The sequence below is a fragment of the Pipistrellus kuhlii genome, unplaced genomic scaffold (genome assembly GCF_014108245.1).
Source record: "Pipistrellus kuhlii isolate mPipKuh1 unplaced genomic scaffold, mPipKuh1.p scaffold_m20_p_77, whole genome shotgun sequence".
Taxonomy (NCBI): domain Eukaryota; kingdom Metazoa; phylum Chordata; class Mammalia; order Chiroptera; family Vespertilionidae; genus Pipistrellus; species Pipistrellus kuhlii.
In genome coordinates this window covers 1,109,127-1,129,818 of record NW_023425581.1, presented here as the reverse complement: position 1 = coordinate 1,129,818, position 20,692 = coordinate 1,109,127, and the positions used below count along the sequence as shown (strand labels likewise).

The 20,692-nt window shown below is 66.7% G+C and overlaps 2 protein-coding genes across 7 annotated transcripts in view; one reads left to right on the top strand and one right to left on the bottom strand.

The window, feature by feature from the left end:
- Window positions 1–500: 500 nt before the first annotated feature.
- MCAM (melanoma cell adhesion molecule) lies at window positions 501–10,235 on the top strand. Of its 2 annotated transcripts, XM_036423111.2 has the most exons (15): window positions 501–634; window positions 2,241–2,365; window positions 2,446–2,653; window positions 2,755–2,825; window positions 2,911–2,998; window positions 4,721–4,900; window positions 4,979–5,100; window positions 6,840–7,121; window positions 7,225–7,366; window positions 7,501–7,622; window positions 7,690–7,831; window positions 7,907–7,978; window positions 8,109–8,256; window positions 8,506–8,623; window positions 8,969–10,235. In XM_036423111.2, exons 1-15 carry the CDS (start codon window positions 583–585, stop codon window positions 8,996–8,998), a joined length of 1,902 nt encoding a protein of 633 aa, XP_036279004.1. In that variant the 5' UTR covers window positions 501–582; the 3' UTR covers window positions 8,999–10,235. The 2 variants fall into 2 exon arrangements, with proteins under 2 accessions (XP_036279004.1, XP_036279003.1); XM_036423110.2 differs by having other exon boundaries at window positions 7,690–7,978.
- Window positions 10,236–14,858: 4,623 nt separating this feature from the next.
- Window positions 14,859–20,692, bottom strand: part of CBL (Cbl proto-oncogene) — a 92,296-nt gene continuing 86,462 nt past the window's right edge. The window contains exons 13-17 of one of the 5 annotated variants that reach the window (XM_045576219.1): window positions 18,370–18,510; window positions 17,055–17,156; window positions 16,799–16,804; window positions 16,216–16,385; window positions 14,859–15,259 (exon numbers count right to left, since the gene is read on the bottom strand). In XM_045576219.1, coding sequence (XP_045432175.1) covers window positions 14,988–15,259; window positions 16,216–16,385; window positions 16,799–16,804; window positions 17,055–17,156; window positions 18,370–18,510 — 691 coding nt within the window. In that variant the 3' untranslated portion in view covers window positions 14,859–14,987. Of the gene's footprint in view, window positions 15,260–16,215; window positions 16,396–16,798; window positions 16,805–17,054; window positions 17,157–18,369; window positions 18,511–20,692 lie in introns of all 5 variants that reach the window. The other 4 variants (XM_036423109.2, XM_045576221.1, XM_036423108.2 and 1 more) reach the window with 4 other exon arrangements.

The following is a 20,692-nucleotide window of genomic DNA, read 5'->3' as shown; positions in this document are numbered from 1 at the left end:
GCCCCGCACGGGCTCCTCTGTCCGCCCCGCACAGCTCCTGTGTGGCCGAGATGGGAGGGGGGCGCGGGGCAGAGGGTCCTCTGAACGGCTCCTCCGCCGGGAGGCCCCGGGCTGCACCGGCAGGACCGGGCTGGGCCGGGCGGAGGGCGCGGTGGGCTGGCCGCTCCTCCCCGGACACCTGTCCCTCCCGCTCACCCGCAGGGCGGCGGCCTCCCCCTGCCCCGGGAGCTGTGTGGTGCGCTTCCCGCCCCCCACCCCAGGGTGCGAGGCAGCGACTGGGGCGGGGCTTCGGGGCGGGGCCGCGGGGAGCTCAGGCCCCACCCCTCCCTGACCTCCCCCTCTTCCCCCTCCCTCCTTTCTCCCCCTCCCCCTCCCCCCCACTCTCCCCTCCTCCCCTGCTGTCTCCTGCGCACCCCTCCCCTTCCCTGCTCCCTTTCCTCCCTTCCCCGTCCTCCTCCCCTCCCCTCCCCGCCCCTCCTCCCCTCCTCTCCCCTCCCCGCCCCCCCTCCGCTGCCCCCTGACGTCAGCGCGGCGGCGGAGGGCGCGGACCTCGCACTCGGCGGCGCCGCTCGGCGGGGAAGCATGCGGCTCCTCTGCGCGCTCCTGCTGGCCGCCTGCTGCCGCCGCGCCGCGGGTGAGTGGGGCGCGGGGCCGCACCGGGTGCCGGAGCGCCGCGGCGGGCGCCCTCTGTCCCGGGTGCCCGCGCCGCTCCCAGCCCGTTCGCGGCCGCGATCGGAGTCCGGGAGCGAGTGGGGGCGCGGGGGCTTCCTCTGCTCGGGCGGCGCTCGGAGCGAAGGCAGGCGCAGCGGGAGCGCCCCGGGCACCGAGGTCCCGCCGCCGGGAAAGGCGGACCTCCGCCGGGGCGCGCGGCGCTCTCTCCGCGCCGCCGGGGACGGAAAACAGGTGGCGGCTGAGGCTCCCGGAGTGGGAGCGCCGGTTGGTGCCCCTCCGGGCCTGGGCCGCCCTCGGGGGAACTCCCCGACTCCTGGGCTCCGGTCCGCGAGCGCCGGCTCCTCTCCCCGCGGCCCCTGTCCCCGGGCCCCTGTCCCCGGACCCCTGTTCCCGGCCCCTGTCCCCGGGCCCCTGTCCCCGGACCCCTGTTCCCGGCCCCTCTCCCCGGGCCCCTGTCCCCGGGCCCCTGTCCCCGGGCCCCTCTCCCCGGGCCCCTGTCCCCGGGCCCTTCAGGACCCCTCTCCCCGGGCCCCTGTCCCCGGGCCCCTGTCCCCGGGCCCCTGTCCCCGGGCCCTTCAGGACCCCTCTCCCCGGGCCCCTGTCCCCGGGCCCCTGTCCCCGGACCCCTGTTCCCGGCCCCTCTCCCCGGGCCCCTGTCCCCGGGCCCTTCAGGACCCCTGTCCCCGGGCCCCTGTCCCCGGGCCCTTCAGGACCCCTCTCCCCGGGCTCCTCTCCCCGGGACCCCTCTCCCCGCGGCCGCTGCCCGCTGAGGAGGGCGGGCCGGGCAGTGCCGCTCGCTGGCCGCGTGCCCGGTGCGGCAGCTCCCGAGCGGACTGCGTTTCTGGGGAAAAGGCTCCCTCAGACTCGCAGGTCCGGCCCCTCCGCCTCCTCGCCCTCCCCGCTGAGGGCCAGGGGCTGGTGCAGGCTTCTGTAGGGGCTGAGGACCCCTCCGTCTGGCCTGGCCTGGGAGCCGGAGTCCAGGCGGATGGGGTCCAATGACATCACCTCCAATGGAGCAGCCGCAGGCTGGCAGCTCTGACGTCACCCTGCCCGCTGCCTGGCCTTGTCTTGACCCCTGGGGGAGACTGTGACCCTCAGTACTCAGATTCCCAGCACGGGGCCCCCGAGTGTGCGGGAGGTGCTGGAGGTGCTGCTTGCGCATGGAGGGGGAGCTTGTGACGGGGTTGGCCCCGGGGGTCTTGTGGGGACGTGGGAGGGGGTTGGGGCCAAGAGGAGAGGAGTGGTCTTCTCCGAGTGTGGGCACAAAGGGGCCTGTGTGCCCGCCTGGCACATGCCCTGCATTCCCACCCGCTGAGCTCACTGGGGGCGGGTCTGGAAGGAGAGGGGCCTGCCTCTTGGCCCGGAGCCCGGGACCCTCTGCTGCCTCGTCTGGGAGGTGCCTGGGCTCCGGTCTGCTCCATGGCCAGCGGTGACCGTGCAGCTCGCTTGAACTGGGAGAGGGCTGGCCCATGGCGAGGGGAGGGGCGGCGGGCCGAGCAGCTGCGGGAGCGGCGGGAGGGGGTGCAGCAGCTGGAGCTGAAGCAGCTGCTGGTGTCCTCTCGCCCCAGGTGTGCTTGGAGAGGCCGAGCCGCCCGAGCCCGAGCTGGTGGAGGTGGAGGTGGGCAGCACAGCCCTCCTCCGGTGCGGCCCCTCCCAGGCCCAGGGCAACCTCAGCTACGTGGACTGGTTTTCCGTGAGTGCCAGGCTCCAGAGCGGGCGGCGGCGGGGCTGTCCCCTGCCGCGGCCCCGACCCACCGCCCCTCGCTCCCCCAGGTCCACAGGGAGAAGCCCGTACTCATCTTCCGCGTGCTGCAGGGCCAGGGTCATAGCGTGGCCGGGGAGTACGAGCACCGGCTCAGCCTGCGGGAGGCGGGGGCGGCGCTGGCCCTCACCCACGTCACCCCTCACGACGAGCGTGTCTTCCTGTGCCAGGCCAAGCCCCCGGGGCCCGGGGAGCACCGCCTCCAGCTCCGCGTCTACAGTGAGTGCGGCGACTGCGGGCGAGGAGCGTGCGCCGTGTGGGCTGGGCGGAGGGGCCTGGGGTGGGGCGCCTGCTCAGGCCGCTCCTTGTCTCCGGTGCAGAAGCTCCAGAGGAGCCGAGCATCCAGGCCAACACCCAGGGCATCTCGGTGAACAGCCCGGAGCCTGAGGAGGTGAGGTGCCCGGGCCAGTGGGAAGAGGGCCGAGGTGGGGCTGGCTGGCGAGGTGTGGGCAGGGAGACTCACTTGTCCTTCTTAGGTTGCTACCTGCGTGGGGAGGAATGGGTACCCCGTCCCGCAAGTGGTCTGGTACAAGAACGGACAGCCCCTGAAGGAGCAGAAGGACCGTAAGCAGCCCCCAGCCGCTGAAAACCACCTTACCTTTTACTTTTATTTTTTAAAAGTGCATAGTGACACTTGAAGATATTTTCATAGGATTTTAAACTTTTTTGTTGTTGTTAATCCTCACCTGAGGCCATTTTTTTTATTGGTTTTTAGAGTGAGTGTTAGTAGGGTGAGAGATCATCGATGTGAGAGAGACATCATGCCGAAGCCGGTTTGGCTCAGTGGTAGAGCGGACTGAAAGGTCCCAGGTTCGATTCCGGTCAAGGGCATTTTACCTTGGTTGCGGGCACAGCCCCCGTTGGGGGTGTGCAAGTGGCAGCTGGTCGATGTTTCTCTCTCATCAACATTTCTAGCTCTCTATCTCTCCCCCTTTCTCTCTTAAAAATCAATAAAAATATACTTTAAAAAAAGAGAGAGACATCAATTGGTTGTCTCTCACACACCCTCCTCCCAAACCCGGCTGGGGGGGGGGGGGGGTCGAAGCCTACAACCGAGGCATGAGCCTTTGACAGTCTGCCTGAGCCCCGGGCCTAATCTGCCTGAGTGCGTGCTTCCCACAGACTCTGCAAGCCCGGTGATGCGGAGGCTTCTGTGCTTTACTAAATCCAGGCTCTCAGCCAGGGTTCCACAGTGTCTGGAAGTGTCTGGCTGTCACGAAGGGAGGGGTGTGCCCTTGGCATCTAGTGGGTAGAGGTCGGGTGCTGCTAACATCCCACCAGCATGGCACAGCCCCAGCGAGGGGTGCCCAGTGAAGTGGAGGAGGTGCCGGTTGGAGGGGTCCGGAGGGCACTGTGTCGCACACTGCGCACAGCTTCGCTTTCCTTTGGGCGGTGAGGCTTGGAAGCCCTTGCGGTTCAGTCTGTAGCGCTCCCTGGTCCTCCTCTCTCCGGTCCTCCTCTCCTTGGTCCTCCGCTCCCCATCCTCCCCTCCCTGGTCCTCCGCTCCCTGTCCTCTGCGGGTACAGAGAGGCCTCGGGTCTCCCCGCTGATTCCCGGGAGACGGGGAGGAGGCGGAGCCCAGACATCCAGCCCCGCCCGCAGGGGTGCACATCCGGCCCCACCCACAGGGGTGCACATCCGGCCCCACCCACAGGGGTGCACATCCGAACCTTCCCGCCCGCAGGGGTGCACATCCGGCCCCACCCGCAGGGGTGCACATCCAGCCCCACCCTCAGGGGTGCACATCCAGCCATTCCCGCCCGCAGGGGTGCACAACCAGCCCCACCCACAGGGATGCACAACCAGCCCCACCCGCAGGGGTGCACATCCGGCCTCGCCCACAGGGGTGCACATCCGGCCCCACCCACAGGGGTGCACATCCGGCCCCACCCACAGGGGTGCACATCCAGCTCCACCCACAGGGGTGCACAACCAGCCCCACCCACAGGGGTGCACATCCGGTCCCGCCCACAGGGGTGCACATCCGGCCCCACCCACAGGGGTGCACATCCGGCCCCACCCACAGGGGTGCACATCCGGTCCCGCCCACAGGGGTGCACAACCAGCCCCACCCGCAGGGGTGCACATCCGGCCCCACCCACAGGGGTGCACATCCGGTCCCGCCCACAGGGGTGCACATCCGGCCCCACCCACAGGGGTGCACATCCGGCCCCACCCACAGGGGTGCACATCCAGCTCCACCCACAGGGGTGCACAACCAGCCCCACCCGCAGGGGTGCACATCCGGCCCCGCCCACAGGGGTGCACATCCGGTCCCGCCCACAGGGGTGCACATCCAGTCGTCGCAGACGGCGGAGTCCAGTGGCCTGTACACCCTACGGAGCGTCCTCCAGGCCCAGCTGCGCAAGCAGGACCGGGACGCGCGCTTCTACTGCGAGCTCAGCTACCGGCTGCCCAGCGGGAGCCACATGAAGGAGTCGCCAGAGGTCACGGTCCCCGTCTTCTGTGAGTCCGCCGGGCCGGGTTAGGGTTAGGGTGCGCCCCCCACCCGCGGGCGGCGGCTCAGGGCCCCCTGCCGCGCAGACCCCGCGGAGACCGTGTGGCTGGAGGTGGCGCCCGCGGGGCCGCTGAAGGAAGGGGACCGCGTGGAGATCCAGTGTCTGGCGGACGGCAACCCCCCGCCGCACTTCAGCCTCAGCAAGCAGGTGCGGGCGGGGCGGGCCCGGGTGAGGCGGGGCGGGCCCGGGTGAGGTGGGGCGGGGCCCGGTGGGGTGGGGTGAGGTGGGGCGGGGCCCGGTGAGGTGGGGTGAGGTGGGGCCCGGTGAGGTGGGGTGCGGCCCGGTGAGGTGGGGTGGGGCGGGGCGGGGCCCGGTGAGGTGGGGGCGGGGCCCGGTGAGGTGGGTGAGGTGGGGCGGGGCCCGTTGAGGTGGGGTGAGGTGGGGGCGGGCCCGGTGAGGTGGGGTGGAGGTGGGGCGGGGCGGTGAGGTGGGGCGGGGCCCGTGAGGTTGGGTGAGGTGGGTGGGGCCCGGTGGGTGAGGTGGGTGGGGCGGGGTGGGGTGGGTGGGGCGGGGGGGTGGGGTGGGGCGGGGCCGGGTGGGGTGGGGCGGGGTGAGGTGGGTGGGGCAGGTGGGGTGGGGGGGGTGGGGCCGGTGAGGTGGGGTGGGGCAGGTGGGGTGGGCGGGGCGTGGCCCGGTGAGGTGGGGTGGGGCCGGGTGGGGTGGGCGGTGCGGTGGGCCCGGTGAGGTGGGGCGGGGCCAGGTGAGGTGGGGCGGGGTTGGGGCGGGGCCGGGCCCGGTGAGGTGGGGCGGGGCCGGGTGGGGCGGGGCCCGGTGAGGTGGGGCGGGGCCCGGTGAGGTGAGGTGGGGTGGGGTGGGGCCCGGTGAGGTGGGGTGGGGCCAGGTGGGGTGGGGCGGGGCCCGGTGAGGTGGGGCGGGGTGAGGTGGGGTGGGGCCAGGTGGGGGGGGGCGGGGTGGGGCCCGGTGAGGTGGGGTGGGGCCAGGTGGGGTGGGGCGTGGCCCGGTGAGGTGGGGCGGGGCCAGGTGAGGTGGGGCGGGGTGGGGCGGGGCCCGGTGAGGTTGGGGGCGGGGCCCAGGTGGAGGGTGGGGCTGGGTGGGGGCGGGGCCGGGCCCGGGGAGGTGGGGGCGGGGCCGGTGGGGCGGGGCCAGGTGGGTGGGGCGGGCCCGTGAGGTGGGGCGGGGCCAGGTGGGGTGGGGTGGGGCCCGGTGAGGTGGGGGTGGGGCCAGGTGGGGGTGGGGCGGGGGGGGCCCGGTGAGGTGGGGTGGGGCCAGGTGGGTGGGGCGGGGCCCGGTGAGGTGGGGCGGGGCTGGGTGGGGCGGGGCCCGGCGAGGTGGGGCGGGGCCAGGTGGGGTGGGGGTGGGGCGGGGCGGGCCCGGTGAGGTGGGGCGGGGCCGGTGGGTGGCGGGGCCAGGTGGGGTGGGGCGGGTGGGCGGGGCCCGGTGAGGTGGGGCGGGGCCGGGCGGGGTGGGGCCCGGTGAGGTGGGGTGGGGCCAGGTGGGGTGGGGCGGGGCCGGTGAGGTGGGGTGGGGGCCAGGTGGGGTGGGGCGGGGCCCGGTGAGGTGGGGCGGGGTGGGGCCCGGTGAGGTGGGGCGGGGCCCGGTGAGGTGGGGTGGGGCCAGGTGGGGTGGGGCGGGGCCCGGTGAGGTGGGGCGGGGCCCGGTGAGGTGGGGCGGGGCCAGGTGGGGTGGGGCGGGGCCCGGTGAGGTGGGGCGGGGCCCGGTGAGGTGGGGCGGGGTGGGGCCAGGTGGGGTGGGGCGGGGCCCGGTGAGGTGGGGTGGGCCAGGTGGGGTGGGGCGGGGCCCGGTGAGGTGGGGCGGGGCCCGGTGAGGTGGGGCGGGGTGGGGCCAGGTGGGGTGGGGCGGGGCCCGGTGAGGTGGGGCGGGGTGGGAAGGGCCGGCTCGGGCCCTGCTCACCCGCCCGCCCCCAGGACCCCGGCACCTTGGAGCTGGTGGAGGAGCGGACCCTGGAGGACGGGGTGCTGGTGCTGGCGCCGGCGCGCAGGGAGCACAGCGGGCGCTACCAGTGCCAGGGCCTGGACCTGGAGAGCTCGGCCTCGCTGCTGAGCGCCCCGCGGGAGCTGCGGGTGGACTTCGTGTCTGATGTCCGCGTGCGCCCCGCCGCCCCGGAAGCCCACGAGGGTGGCAACCTCACACTCACCTGCCGGGCGGAGAGCAGCCAAGAGCTGGAGTTCCAGTGGCTGAGGGAGGAGGTGTGTGGGGGGGGTGCCTGGGGAGAGGGGAGTGAGGGGGATCCGGGGGCCGGGGTGGCGGGGGGCGGCCGGGGCGGCCTCTGACCCGCCTCTCTCCCCCCAGACCGGCAAGGTGCTGGCGCCGCAGTCGGTGCTGGAGTTGCAGAACCTGGACCGGGAGGCGGGGGGCGGCTACCGCTGCGTGGCCTCGGCGCCCCGCGTGCCCGGCCTCAACGCCACGCGGCTGGTCAGCGTGGCGGTTTTCGGTGAGGTCCTGCCGTGGGGGGGGGCGGTTGTGCTGCCGGCCCTTGGCGGACAGAAAGCCGCCCAGGCCCGGGAGGAGGGCGCCCTGGGAGGAGGGCACCGGGAGGAGGCCATGGCTCAGCTGCCCCGCCCGCAGGCCCCCCGTGGATGGCGCTGAGGGAGAGGAAGGTGCGGGCGCCGGAGGACGCGCTGCTGAACCTGACCTGCGTGGCGTGGGGGCACCCGAGGCCCACCATCACCTGGAGCGTGGGCGGCACGGTAAGCGGCTCTGGCCTGTGGGCTCCGGGCCCCCGGAACCCCGCCCTGAGCCGCTGCTCCCTACTAGGCCAGTGAGCAGAACCAGGGCCCCCAGGGCGTCCTGAGCCTCCTGAGTGTCCGCGTGACCCCGCAGCTGGTGGAGACAGGCGCCCAGTGCGTGGCCTCCAACACCCTGGGCAGGAACTCCACACGCTTCCTCCTGGAGCTGGGTAAGGCCTGCCCCTTGGGGAGGGCCTGGGCTCCTGCGTTTCCAAACCTCCACCCATCCCTCTCCGTCTCCCCAGCCTGCAACAGAAGCACTGGGCCCAGCACCGCCACCGTCGGGCCTCACACCAGAGCCAACGGCACCACCACGGGTGAGCTGGGCGGGCGAGAGCAGAGCCGACCTGATCGGCACCAGTTCTGCCCGGGAGCCCCTCTCCCACCGGCCGGTTGGGGCGCAGCGATGGGACTGGGCAGGGGTGACCCGGTGTCTCTGTGGGACAGAGAAGAAGCTGCCCGAGCCCCAGAGCAAGGGCGTGGTCATCGCGGCCGTGACCGTGAGCCTGCTGGTCCTGGCGCTGCTGGGCGCCGTCCTCTGCTTCTTCCACAAGAAGGGCAAGCTGCCCTGCGGGCGCTCGGGCAAACAGGACATGTAAGCCGCCCTCTTCCCCCTCGTGGCCCTCACCCCGTGCCGCTTCCCGGTCCCTGCTGGCCTGGCTGCCCGCCACCCCGCTTCCCTGCCGCGGCCCCTCTCCATCCGCCACGCCCCCCCTTCCCCGCGCCAGCCCCGGAGCACCCCAGAGCACGGTCCCTGGGGTCCCCCCAGACAAAGCCCTTCCCCAGAGCCCCGCCCTTCTCTCGCCCCGAGTTGCCAACCTCCTGCTTCCCTTCCTCCCCCTAGAACGCTGCCCCCCTCTCATAAGAGCACATTTGTAGTTGAAGTTAAGTCAGATAAGCCCCCCGAAGAGATGGGCCTCCTGCAGGGCAGCCGCGCTGACCAGAGGGCGCCCGGAGACCAGGTAGGAGCGGCTGCTGCGGCCAGGCCTGCCCAGCGCCAGGGCTCGCCCCCCACTAACTGCCCCGTCCTCCGCGGGACACCGCAGGCCGCACCTCCCTCCTAACACAGAGGCGGCAGGGCCGGGCCAGGGCTGAGGGACTGGACGGGGGGCTGCCGGCACTGAGAGCAAAGACCCCTCCCGTCGCCTCACCATTCCCAAAAGTGCTGTGGCTCAGCCTGCGTGGGGCCCACCTGCCCGCCCTGCGGCTGCTGCACCACCGGGCTCACAGCTGCTGCTCCGTGCCTCCTCCTGCCGGTGCTGGCCCCTGCCCGTCAGGCCTCCATGCTCCTCTCCTCCCGTCCGCAGGGGGAGAAGTACATCGATCTGAGGCACTAGCGGAGCTGGACCCCTCCCCGCCGCCCCTGCTCGCCGGCCCCAGCACTCAGGACACTCGGAGTCACAAAGCCTCTACCGTGGACGACAGATGGCGCCCCTCTCCCGCCTCCCTCCCACTGTGCAGGGTCCTGGCGGCCCTCCTCGGGGACCACACTGTCCACCTGTGGAGGGGCGCTCGCCCCGGCGGCCTCGGTCGGGAGGGCGAGTTCCGCCCGAACACCTGCTCGGTCACGGACTGGGGCCCCGCCTGCCCAGCCGGGGCTCCGGGCGCTGTCTCAGGGGACTTGCTGCCCCAGGTGCCTCCCAGTTCCGCTGTGTGGCTGCGCGAGGGGCTGGGCCAGGCCCTCCACTGGGGCGGGAAGCCTGCAGGCTCCCCGGGGCCTGGCAGTGTCTGGAAGCAGTGGCCCCTTCCCGGGTGGAGCCCTTCAGATCCAGCTGTGGCCCAGCAGTGGAGCCGCCGCGTCCTACAGGCCCGGAGCTGTGCACTTGGCTCCGGGTCAGACAGGGTGAGAGCAGGGGACGGGGTCCCTGTGCCCTTTAAGGGGACAAGGTTAGTTACCCCAGCACCAAACTCTATGGAAGGCCCTGGAGGGAGGCTGGGAAACAGGCCAGAGCTGGTATAGTGTGTGTGTGTGTGTGTGTTTGTTAGGTTGTGTGTATCTTGCAAATAGTTACACACACACACACACACACACACACACACACAATAAAGCTTAGTTGTCCGGGAAACCGTACACGTTTCATTCTCTGTGGGAACCACAGCGCCTGGGCTCCAAATGGACCGGCCCAGGAGGAACCCCCTTCCCTGAGGCGCGGGCTCTGCCGCCTGTGCCAACCCTCCATCCCCACCAAAGACAAGCGCTCAGGTCAACTACAACAGAAGAAACTTTATTTAAAAATACTTTACAGACGTGGGTGCTTGAAAAAGCTCTAGTTCACTGTATATAAATGACATTAATAAATAACATTAGTATGACAGTCCTTGGACACATCTTAAAGCTCTGCTCTTCTCCGTAGGAATATTTACCTCTGTTTTTATTCTTCCCAAGTGAGAAAGATTAAATACTATGAACATAAAGTTTCTTATATTAATGACACTTTTAAGATCAGTTCTGAGGACAGGCTGTGGTCAGCTCTGCTGCCTCTTCTGGGGAACCGAGCCCAGAGGCACGCACTGCTCCTGCTCTGAGCCAGGCTCCGCGGGGCCGGAGGTGGAGGCAGGTCAGGATCCCCAAAGGGGAGGGAAGCCACCCCCAGGCCAGGCTTGGCCCTGAGGCTGGGACACCTGAGGGCCCGGCAGGCCTGAGTCAGGGACACTGCGCTAGAGCACGTGCAGGCTGAGACCTGAGGGAAACACCCCCCCCTGCAGGCGGGGAGGCCCAGCCTCGCAGCCACACCCAGCACTGCCCGCCCCGGAGTGGAGTGACACTCAGCAGCATGGAGACGCTGCTATGTCCATATTAAGCTCTAAAATGTAGCCTGGGATACAGCTCTGCCTTAGAAAGGCACTAAACGTTTAGTTTTTTGTTTTTTTCTTCAGTGTGCTAAAAATTGCTTTGTTTTAAATAAAGGAAAAGATATATAAGGTTAAAAACGCTCCGTCACCCAGCCGGGAAGCAGGCGTAGGAGGTGCTCCATAGTTGCCCGGCCACGTGCTGTGCAGAGTGCAGGGGACTGCTGACCCACAAGCAGCTTTGCCTCTTCAGTCTGCAGGGGTGAGGAGTGACCCGCAGCCGGTATGAGCAGCCCCCGACCCAACTGGTTCTGGGCGGGAGGCCTGGGAGAGGCGGCTTGCAGGCCTCATGGTGACTGTTGGTTCTAATCAAGAATCGGGCCGGGCAAGCAGAATTCCGCCGGTCTGTTTGGCTGCTGAGCCGGCAGACATGAGGCTGGCTTTCGGCCTTTGCTCCGGGGGGACGGGTGACGGACGGACAGGCAGAGGAACAGCTGTCGCCGGCACTGGACGAGGGCAGCCCTTCCACCTGACTGAGCCCCACGCAGTGCCCTCCCCCCTCCCCTCTTCCTCCTGGGCCGTCTCCCTGGGCCGGTCCTCGGGGCCGGAGCCCCGGCTGGAGCGTCAGGGGGGCCTGACAGCCCCCTCCCTGGGCTCGGAGCTCATCTTGGGCCGTTAGGTCCTCCTGCAGATGCCAGCGGCTCCTCGAAAGGCCTAAGATGGGACAGGCTGGGGCGGAGGAATAGGGCCAAAGGCTCGGGCAAGCGCAAGCGGCTTGTGAAACGGCTGTGGGAGGGCTGCCATCGGCCTGTCCTCCGGGCTCCCGAGGGGCCTCAGTGGGCCGGGCCCGCTCCGCGCCAGCGGGCTGGACAGCCCGAGGGCCCGAGGGCCGGGAGCGCCGCCTCCCCAGACAGCAGCTCTGAGACCGGAGGACGCGTCCGAACGAGGGAGGAAGCGATGCTGGCGCCAAGACCATAAAGGGAAGAACAGAAAATGGACACACAGCAGCCCGCACCGTTAACCTAGGCACTTCCTGCCGCCGGCACAGCCCACAGCTGCCTCCGCTCTGAAGTGGGAGCCAGCTCCCCGGTGTTCTCAGCTCTGTGCCCTGCACCCCTGGGAGCTCTGCTGCTGGGGGAGGCGGTCGGCCGGGTGGACGCCCATCGGTGCTGGGAGCATGTTCTCTCCGGAGACTGAACCGAGAGGGGGGGGCCCATCACCCAATAAGCAGACCGCCAGGCGGGACAGAGGCCGAGGCACAGGGCCCAGCTCCACTGCAGGCTCTAGGGAACAGCCTGCATCCTTGCACTCCCTCCTGCCTTCACCCTGACCTCCTGTGATCCCCAAGCAGGATGGTCCGTGTGCGGGTCTGAAGAGCCGGTCCTGTGGGCGGACCGGAGCCGGGGAAGGCAGGCGCCTGAGAACCCGTCCGTCTCCTGGCTCCGGAGAGCACGCCTGCGCAGGCCAGGACCCAGACCCGCCTCGGCCTCGGGCGTGCTGAGGCCCAGGGAGCTGCAAAGCTGGTGAGGAGCTGCCCCACGAGGAGGCTGAGGGGAGGGGACCAACACCCCTCAGCCCACAGGCCGCGCCTCCACGACCCTCGGGGACCCTCCCAGGCAGGACCCCGCTGGGAAGGCACGGGGAGCGGTCTGAGGGGGCAGCCTGCGGGGCCCAGAGGTGGAGTGGGGGCCGCCCGCACTGGGTAGGGCTATGTCAGGGCCAAGTACGAGTGGCCAGGAGCCCGAGGACCAGCCCATCAGCGCCTCCCGCACGGCGGGAGGGCTGGCGCCGGCACAGCTCGGCACAGCTCGGCTGGGCGAGGGCGAGCCTGGCCCTGCGCCCGGTGAGGTAGGAGCGGCAGCGCCCAGCGAGGGGCACCGAGCGGCAAGGTGGGCGCCGTCCAGAGGGGGAGGGAGAGCGCGGTGATCGATGACAGGGTGTCACATCAGTTACCCCTCGGTGAGGGGGGCCTAGGTCTGTTACCAGTGCCGCCAAGAGAACGTACAGCTGGTCCCTACTTTGCAAGCAAATTTACAAAAATTCACTTGTACATTTGCTGTTTGGACCATAAAATATCTCACTTTTCTATAGAAGAAATTAATACTTCAAGTATGAAGAATAGTACCCCGCTATGTCTTTATCCACAAAACAGCCAGACGACACGCCTGGGCCTGGTGGTGACAGTCTGTACAGGAGAGACAGGGACGCAGGGCAGGGGGGTGGGGGGGGCGGCACGTGAGGGAAGGGGGAGAGGTCTGAGGAAGAAGGCAAGGAGAGGGGGGAAGAGAGGGCTAAGGGAGAGGGTGGGGGGAGGGGGGAAAGAAGGCAGAGGGTAGGGCAGGGGGACTGGGGAGAGGGCAGGGGGATGGGGAGAGGGCAGAGGTTAGGGCAGGGGGACAGGGGAGAGGGCAGCGGGAGGGGGGAGAGGCTGGGAGAGTGGCGGTCTGCTGTCACAGAGAGAACACGGTGCCCAGTGGGTTCCTTATCTACAGGCAGACACCTGGGCCGGGTCCTCCCATTGGGGAGCGTCAGGGAGAGGCAGCGGATGGCTGCTAACAGCAGGCGCCGGCTGGGGGGGGGGGGGGGCCGGGGTGGCGGCGGCAGGGAGGCCACGCACAGCAGCCCAGGGCCGGACACCAGTCAGTTGCAGGTTCATCCACTGGTCGGGGTGCATATGGGAGGCAACCTTCTCCCCCCCCCCCCCCCCTTTCTCCCAGAAAACCAAAGGAAGCGTGTGTGTGTGTGTGGGGGGGCAGAGGGATGCAGCAGCCAGGATACAGGGCGCAGGAGGCGGGTGAGAACCGCCCGCCGCCCGCCAGGCAGGGCCCGGGAAGTGAGTCCGTGGGGGTCAGAGCAGCCGCCGGCAGGCAGGGAGGAGTTTGCCAGAAATGGCGGGCCCCAGGCAAAGGCCTGGGCGGGGCGGCGGTGCCATCCCAGCAGAGAGAGGGGGAAGGGCGGAGGCTGAGAGAGGAGGCCCTAGGAGCCGGGAGCTCGCAGGCTTGGACCTCAGCCCTGAGACGCTCGGGCTGACCCGGGAGGCCCGAGACAGCGTCCCGCCTCCTGCTCCACACAGGCCGGCCAGGCGGCAGGGGCCCCCGGCCCGGAGGCTCCAACATCCCAACACTCTGGCTTAGCAGCGAGACCCTCTCCTGGCGGAGGCCGGTGCCTTCTGTGTCCGCCCGCTGCCACCTCCCCGTCCTCACCGGCCGAGGGCCCCCCCCGCCCAGGGTCCCCCCCCCCCCCCCCCCCCCGCTCCTGTCCTCCCCGCACCCGGGGCCGCCCCGCCGCCGAGGGCGCAGAGCTGTGCCCAGCGGGAGGCCTGGGAACGTGCAAATCACCAGAGGCCTGCACTGCCGCCGGGGCCTGAGCAGCTGTCAGCGAGCAGTCAGGCCCGGAGGCCTGAGCAGGGGAGAGAAGTTCAGACAGATGACAAGATGGCCAAGGCTCTAAGGAGCGTGGTTTCTGCCCGGTTCCGAAGACAGGAGCTCGCTGAGCCCGGGCGGCGTGGAGGAGGGGAGGGGAGGGGGCTGGGCTCTGGGTGGCACCCGGCAGCTCGGGCTCCACCTGGGCCGGATCTGCGTTGGAACCTGCAGCCACAGCGGGCTGCTCGGACGGTCGGTCGGTCGGTCGGTCGGTCGGACGGCAGTCGTGAGCACGGTGAGTGCCGTCTAGCCACTGTGGGCATAGGCGTTCCCCGAGCGCGCAAGGCCCTGAGGGACGGGGAGGCACAGAGGACCGAGCTGCGGGCACAGGCGGCACCTCCCGCACACGCCGTGCGGGCACACGTCCCAGGGGCACCCCAGGCTGCAGGCCCAGGAGGCGCCACAGGGCGGAACCAGCTCCCTGGGAGAAACACGGACAGACATCCCAGCCGTCTGTTCTGTGCATTTTATGGACAAGGTCAAGAGCATGTGAGGGCTCTGGGAAGCCACCCTGAGGACAGCGCTCCTCCCGCCGAGCGGCAGAAACACGCGTGCCCACCCCGCCCCCATCAGGGCAGCCACCCCACTCCTTCCGGGAGGCCCGGGTGCGAGGCCTGGGCCACAGGCGGGCGACCTGTCTGGTCCCCCGGCGCCGCCAACAGCCCTCCGCGTCCCCATGGAAACGACGCTGCTCCATCACCCGCGTCTCCCCACCCGCCAGCACCCAGCGCGGAGCACCCTGAGCCGGCGAAGGGAGCGGTGCTGCGGCCGCACAGCTGGGGAGGTTTAACGCGGCTCCGCAGAAGCCTCTGCGGTTCCCGCTGCCCAGGCGGCGACAGCAGGCTGGTCCTCACATCACAGGCTGCGGCCAGACACCGAAGCCTCGGTCTTGGCCAGGAGCCCAGCCACCCAGGGGTGGGCGCTCCTTCCTCTGCCGCCCTCCCAAGCGCATGTCTATAAACGCACTGGCCGGGGGCCTCCAAACGCACGGCCGCCAGGCCCTCCACGCCCTGAGCCCTAGCCACCGGGCCGCGGCAGGCCGACCTCACTCAGTCTCCGGAGCCCCGCCCGGCGCCGCGGTGCCAGCCACTTCTCGCCAGCGCAGGCCGAGGTGCTAGGTGGCCACGTGGGCGGGAGCGGAGATGGACACGAACTCGCGGAGGATGCTCTTGGCCATGTCGATGTTGTTGTGGGCGATGAGCAGGGCCTTCTGGATGTCCTGGTGGGAGTAGCCCTGGCTCAGCAGGCTCTCGATCTCGCTGGACAGCTGCGGCGAGGCGGCCGCAGGGCCAGCCGGCTGGCCCGGCCCCGCCTTGCGCTCAGAGTTGATTCTCCGAGGGAACGGCTTGGGGGGTCTCTCGGGAACTGGGGAGCCCTCCGCGAAGTCTAGAAGAAATAAGAGAAAATGTCTGCACACCTGGGGACCTCGGCTACCGCGGGAGTAACACCAGCGGCCTCGGGGACACAGGCTGGTCTGCAGGCCCCAGGCCTCCGCCCAGTGGGAGCCCCTGCGAGCACCCCACACCTGCCCTCCCGGCTCTCCCACTGCTGCCAGGGCACCTCATCCACATGGCAACACGCAGCACGAGTGGCAGCACACGCATCACGACCTGGAGCAGTTTTCAGTGTTTCTGAGAAGACACAACTTTCCTTTTGCACAGAACAGCAGAGACGAGCACAATTCGGTGAGGCACACACGAGGCGGGCCTGAGGCAGCACACGGCCGCCCCCAGCGCCACAGCCAGGCCCACCGCTGCCGCCAGGGCGGCCGAGCCCAGTGGCCCGTCCCCACAGCCTGAGGCGCCGGGCCGGGAGCGCAGTTTAAGCAGCGGTTCCCGCCTCCTGACGCGTGGCCTTTCGCACAGCCCTCAGCTGGGTGCCCCACCCACAGTCATTTCCGTGGCTGCTCCATCACTGTAACGTGGCTCTGTTATGAATCGTGATGTAATATCTGTGTTTCCAACAGTCTTAGGTGACCCTGCTAGCGGTGCTCACCCTGCGGTGGCTGCTGTAGGGCCTAAGACCATCAGAAAACAGATATTTACAATTCACAGCAGTGGCGAAGTCACAGTTTGAAGCAGCCAAGGAAATGATTTTGTGGGTGGGGGCACCACAGCTGAGGGCTGTGTTAGGGCCGCGCGTCAGGAAGGTGAGAACCGCGGTCTAAGGAAACACCTCATTTCTGGCCAGGTCCCAGGGTCTGACTACAGTTTAACTTCCTAATTCGGGGCCCAGCCCAGCTTCCCTCCCCTCGGTGGACTTCCTAGTCCACTGCTTCCGGCCACGAGCTCCCGGCCACGGGGGAGGGGCAGGCGTCGCTCAGCGCCGAGGCCGGGACTCACCTGCGGGCTCGCCGTGCAGGGACAGCCGGCCGAAGGAGGAGCTGGCGTTGGAGATGTCGGAGAGCGTCCGGCGGGCCAGCGCGGCCGGCACGGGCGGCTTGGGGACGTCGTAGCCCTCGTCCTCGTTCTCCGGCGCCTCGGGGCCGACGCCGGCAGCGGCTGCAGCCGCGGCCCCCTCGCCTGGAGCACATGCACGCGTTAGCTCCATCCCCCATTCGCCACCTTCAACACGCGTCAGAGGGCGCCCGCCACCCGTGCACGTGTGTCCAGTCAGCCGCCACGCTTACTGTGGCCACACAGGACGGAAGGCTGGGGTGGAGACAAGAGCGAGGAACAACCTACCCCGGCCTGCACCTCCCTCTCGGGTGGGGCCCGGACTCACCACCCACACAAAAGAAGTTTGTAGATGTAAAAGGAGTGGGAGCGCCCTGGCTGGTGGGGCTCAGTGGGAAGAGCATCAGCCTGCGGACTGGAGGGTCCCGGGTTCAATTCCCCGTCAGGGCACAGGCCTGGGTTGCAGGCGCGATCCCAGTGGGGGGCGTGCAGGAGGCAGCGGATCCATGATTCTCTCTCAGTGCTGTGCTTCCCTCTCCCTTCCTCTCGGAAAGCAATGAGTAAACCCAGAAACAACAAGCAGGGGCACAGGGCGCTGCCACCCGGGTCCAGGCCTGGGAGGAGGAAGAGCAGAGTCTGGCTGTGCGAACAGGAAGTAAGAGAGAGGAGGGTTTACTGTCCGGGGGTAAATATATTTTGCAAATAAAATTTTTTACAATGACTTTCTGCTCAGACCAAGCTGTCTCACCAGCCAAACGCCACCATGACCCGGGAGCAGAAGCCACTCACCGACGGAGCTGCCCTCTGCGCCGGCCGGCGCGCCCGGGGGCTGCAGGGTGTACATGGCCTCATAGGTGCTGCCGTCCGCCTGCGCGTCGCCGCCCGCCCTGAGCCGGAGAGAGCAGACACCACACCTGTCAGCGCGGCTCAGAGACCTCCCTGCCCCCGGAGCCGACCAGCAGGGCACCCGTCCTCCCACGCCCCCGAGCGGGAAGCCACTGCTGTGTGCTGACGGGGTGTGCGCGTGTGTGTGTGCGTGTGTGTGTGTGCGTGTATGTGTGGCATGTGGCTGTGTGTGAGTGTGAGGCTGTGTGTGTGTGAGGCTGTGAGTGTGTGTGAGTGTGAGGCTGTGTGAGTGCGAGGCTGTATGTGTGTGTGAGTGCAAGGCTGTGTGAGTGTGAGTGTGAGGCTGTGTGTGTGTGAGTGTGAGGCTGTGTGAGTGTGAGGCTGTGTGAGTGTGAGGCTGTGTGTGTGTGAGGCTGTGTGAGTGTGAGTGTGAGGCTGTGTGTGTGTGAGTGTGAGGCTGTGTGTGTGAGTGTGTGAGTGTGAGGCTGTGTATGTGAGTGTGAGTCTGTGTGAGTGTGAGTGTGAGGCTGTGTGTGTGTGTGTGTGAGGCTGTGTGTGTGAGTGTGTGAGTGTGAGGCTGTGTGTGTGAGAGTGTGAGGCTGTGTGTGTGAGTGCGAGGCTGTGTGTGTGAAGCTGTGTGAGTGTGAGGCTGTGTGAGTGAGTGTGAGGCTGTGTGTGTGTGAGTGTGAGGCTGTGTGTGTGAGTGCGAGGCTGTGTGAGTGTGAGGCTGTGTGTGTGAGTGTGAGGCTGTGTGTGTGAGTGTGAGGCTGTGTGTGAGTGTGATTGTGAGGCTGTGTGTGTGAGTGTGATGCTGTGTGTGTGAGTGTGAGTGTTGAGTGTGAGGCTGTGTGAGTGTGAGGCTGTGTGAGTTTGAGTGTGAGGCTGTGTGTGTGAGTGTGAGGCTGTGTGTGTGTGAGGCTGTGTGTGTGAGTGCGAGGCCGTGTGTGTGAGTGCGAGGCCGTGTGTGTGTGTGAGTGTGAGGCTGTGTGTGTGAGTGTGAGTGTGAGGCTGTGTGAGTGTGTGAGGCTGTGAGTGTGAGGCTGTGTGTGAGTGTGAGGCTGTGTGTGTGTGTGTGGGAGTGCGAGGCTGTGTGAGTGTGAGGCTGTGTGTGTGTGTGAGTGTGAGGCTGTGTGTGTGAGTGTGAGGCTGTGTGAGTATGAGTGTGAGGCTATGTGTGTGTGTGAGTGTGTGTGAGTGTGAGGCTGTGTGTGAGTGTGAGGCTGTGTGGGGTGGGGGCGCGGGGTGGGCACCCACCGTAGGCTCGCGGGGGCGTCCTCAGGGGGCTGCCGGCCCTCGGGCGGCGGGATGCTGGCAGGCCGGGAGGAGGGCGTCATGTACTCAGGGTCGCCCTCGCTCTGGCGCTGGGGCCCGGGCGGCGTGGGCACAGGCAGGGGCCTGGGGGATCAAACAGAAGAGAGCGAGGAGGGAAGCTGGTACCCTCAGCACCAAAAAGGGTCTCCCCCCATGTGGGGAGCACGTAGGTGCTGCAGGGGCGCCTGCTGAGAGCCTTCGGTGGCGGGTGGGGGGCCTGTAGGCTGTGCCCCGGGACGGGTGTGACCCCGTAGCCAGAGGCACCCAATAGACACAACAAAAGGGGGAAATCTTAAAAGCACGAACTTCCATTTTCACTCTAACCGACCAGCGGAGGCTGCGGTGCGGAGGGGGCACTGGGAGAGGCCCGCCCGGGGCCCTCAGGAGGGGCCTCGGGAGTGGCTGGCCGAGCGCTGCGGCTGGCTTCTCGGAGCAGGACCTGACCGCACGCACACTGCACTGAGGTCACAGCTTGCTGGCAGCCTTCTCGTGTCTTATCTGGTGGCATGAGCAGGTTTCCTACCCGAACCGTGCGAGAAAAGCCCTGTACAACCAAGAGCTGATGTGCTCCCGGCCGGCGCCCTCCCGGAAGGACCACTCAGCAGGAGGCTGCGAGCACGGCGGGGGCGGAAACGGAAACGGGAGGTGCCGGAGGAGGCGGGACCAACCCCAGCGACTCATGGAACGGAGGGCGGGGCTTGAGGCAGCCAGAGAAGGCTGCGGCTCGGGAGGGGGGAAGGGGAGGGTGTTAAGGCCGGGCAGGTGGGCGGGGTCACTAGTAGGAAATGAAAAGGTATAATGGCCGTGGCCGTCAGCATCAAATCTGGGACCACCCCCCACGTTTCCAGGCCTGGCCTTCCGGGAGCTGCCCGTGCGCTCACTGGGTTCTCCAATGTTAAACAGAACTTCTCCGGTCACCCACTCTCCAAGACCAGGCGGAGAGGAAACAACATGGAACAACAACAACAAAGGCCCAGGCGGCCTGTGAGACACGCACACGTGGACACAGCCGCCAGGGCTGGCGCCGTGTGCACGTTCTACTAGTCTGAGCAACACCAGTCGGATGTGCCAGTCAGGGCTTATTGATGTTTGTTGTTCCTAATTATAAAAGCAAAAGCTGCTTAATAAAAACACTGCAGTGCTTCAGAAACCGAACATGACCATCCCCTATAATCTCACTTCAGAGTTTTTCTTATGTCTTCATATTACCTTTATTGTTTGTGCATTGCATGCTAACCTTTTCAAGTATTGGTTTCTACAGCATGCCTGGCAATGCATCAATAAAGTAAGAAAGATTGACAGATGGTAAAAATACAGATAGATAAATGTGTGACAAAACAAACATAACAAAATACTAATGGTGGAACCTGGGCGGGAATATATGAATTTTCACTGTAGAAAAAATTTCATGCTTGCCCAGCTGGTGTGGCTCAGTGGTTGAGCATTGACCTATGAACCAGGAGGTCACAGTTCAATTCCCAATCAAGGCACATAATTAAAATGCCAAGAGCAAAAGACAAAGAGAGAATATTAAAAGCATCAAGAGAAAAACAGTTAGTTACCTACAGGGGAGCACCCATATGACTGTCAGCTGATTTCTCAACAGAAACTATGCAAGCCAGAAGGGAGTGGCAAGAAATATTCAAAGTGATGAATAGCAAGAACCTACAACCAAGATTACTCTACCCAGCAAAGCTGTCATTCAGAACTGAAGGCCAGTAAAGAGCTTCACAGATAAGAAAGAGTTAGAGAAGTTCATCACCAACAAACCAGTATTATATGAAATGCTGAAAGGTATTCTTTAAGAGGAGGAAGAAGAAAAAGGTAAAGATAAAAATTATGAACAACAAATACATGTCTATCAACAAGTGAATCTAAAAATCAAGGGATAAAAAAATCTGATGAACAGAATAAACTGGTGGATATAATAGAATTAGAGGCATAGAAAGGGAGCGGACTGACAATTCTCGGGGAGAAAGGTGTGGGAGGTGCAGGAAGAGACTGGTAAAAAATCATACGGATGAGGATGGGAGGGGCATTTAAGGGCAGCGGGTGGGTGGGATCTGGGGGGAGGGGAGCTATGGGGGGGAGGAAGAGGAACAACTGAAATAATCTGAACAATAAAGATTTATTTAAAAAAATAATAAATAAAAGCTGATGCTAGCCCTGAAATAAAATAAAATAAAATAAAATAATTTTTGAAAATGTCATGGAAATTCTAGAACCTAAAATTATAGTATCTGGCCCTGGCCAATTTGGCTCAGTG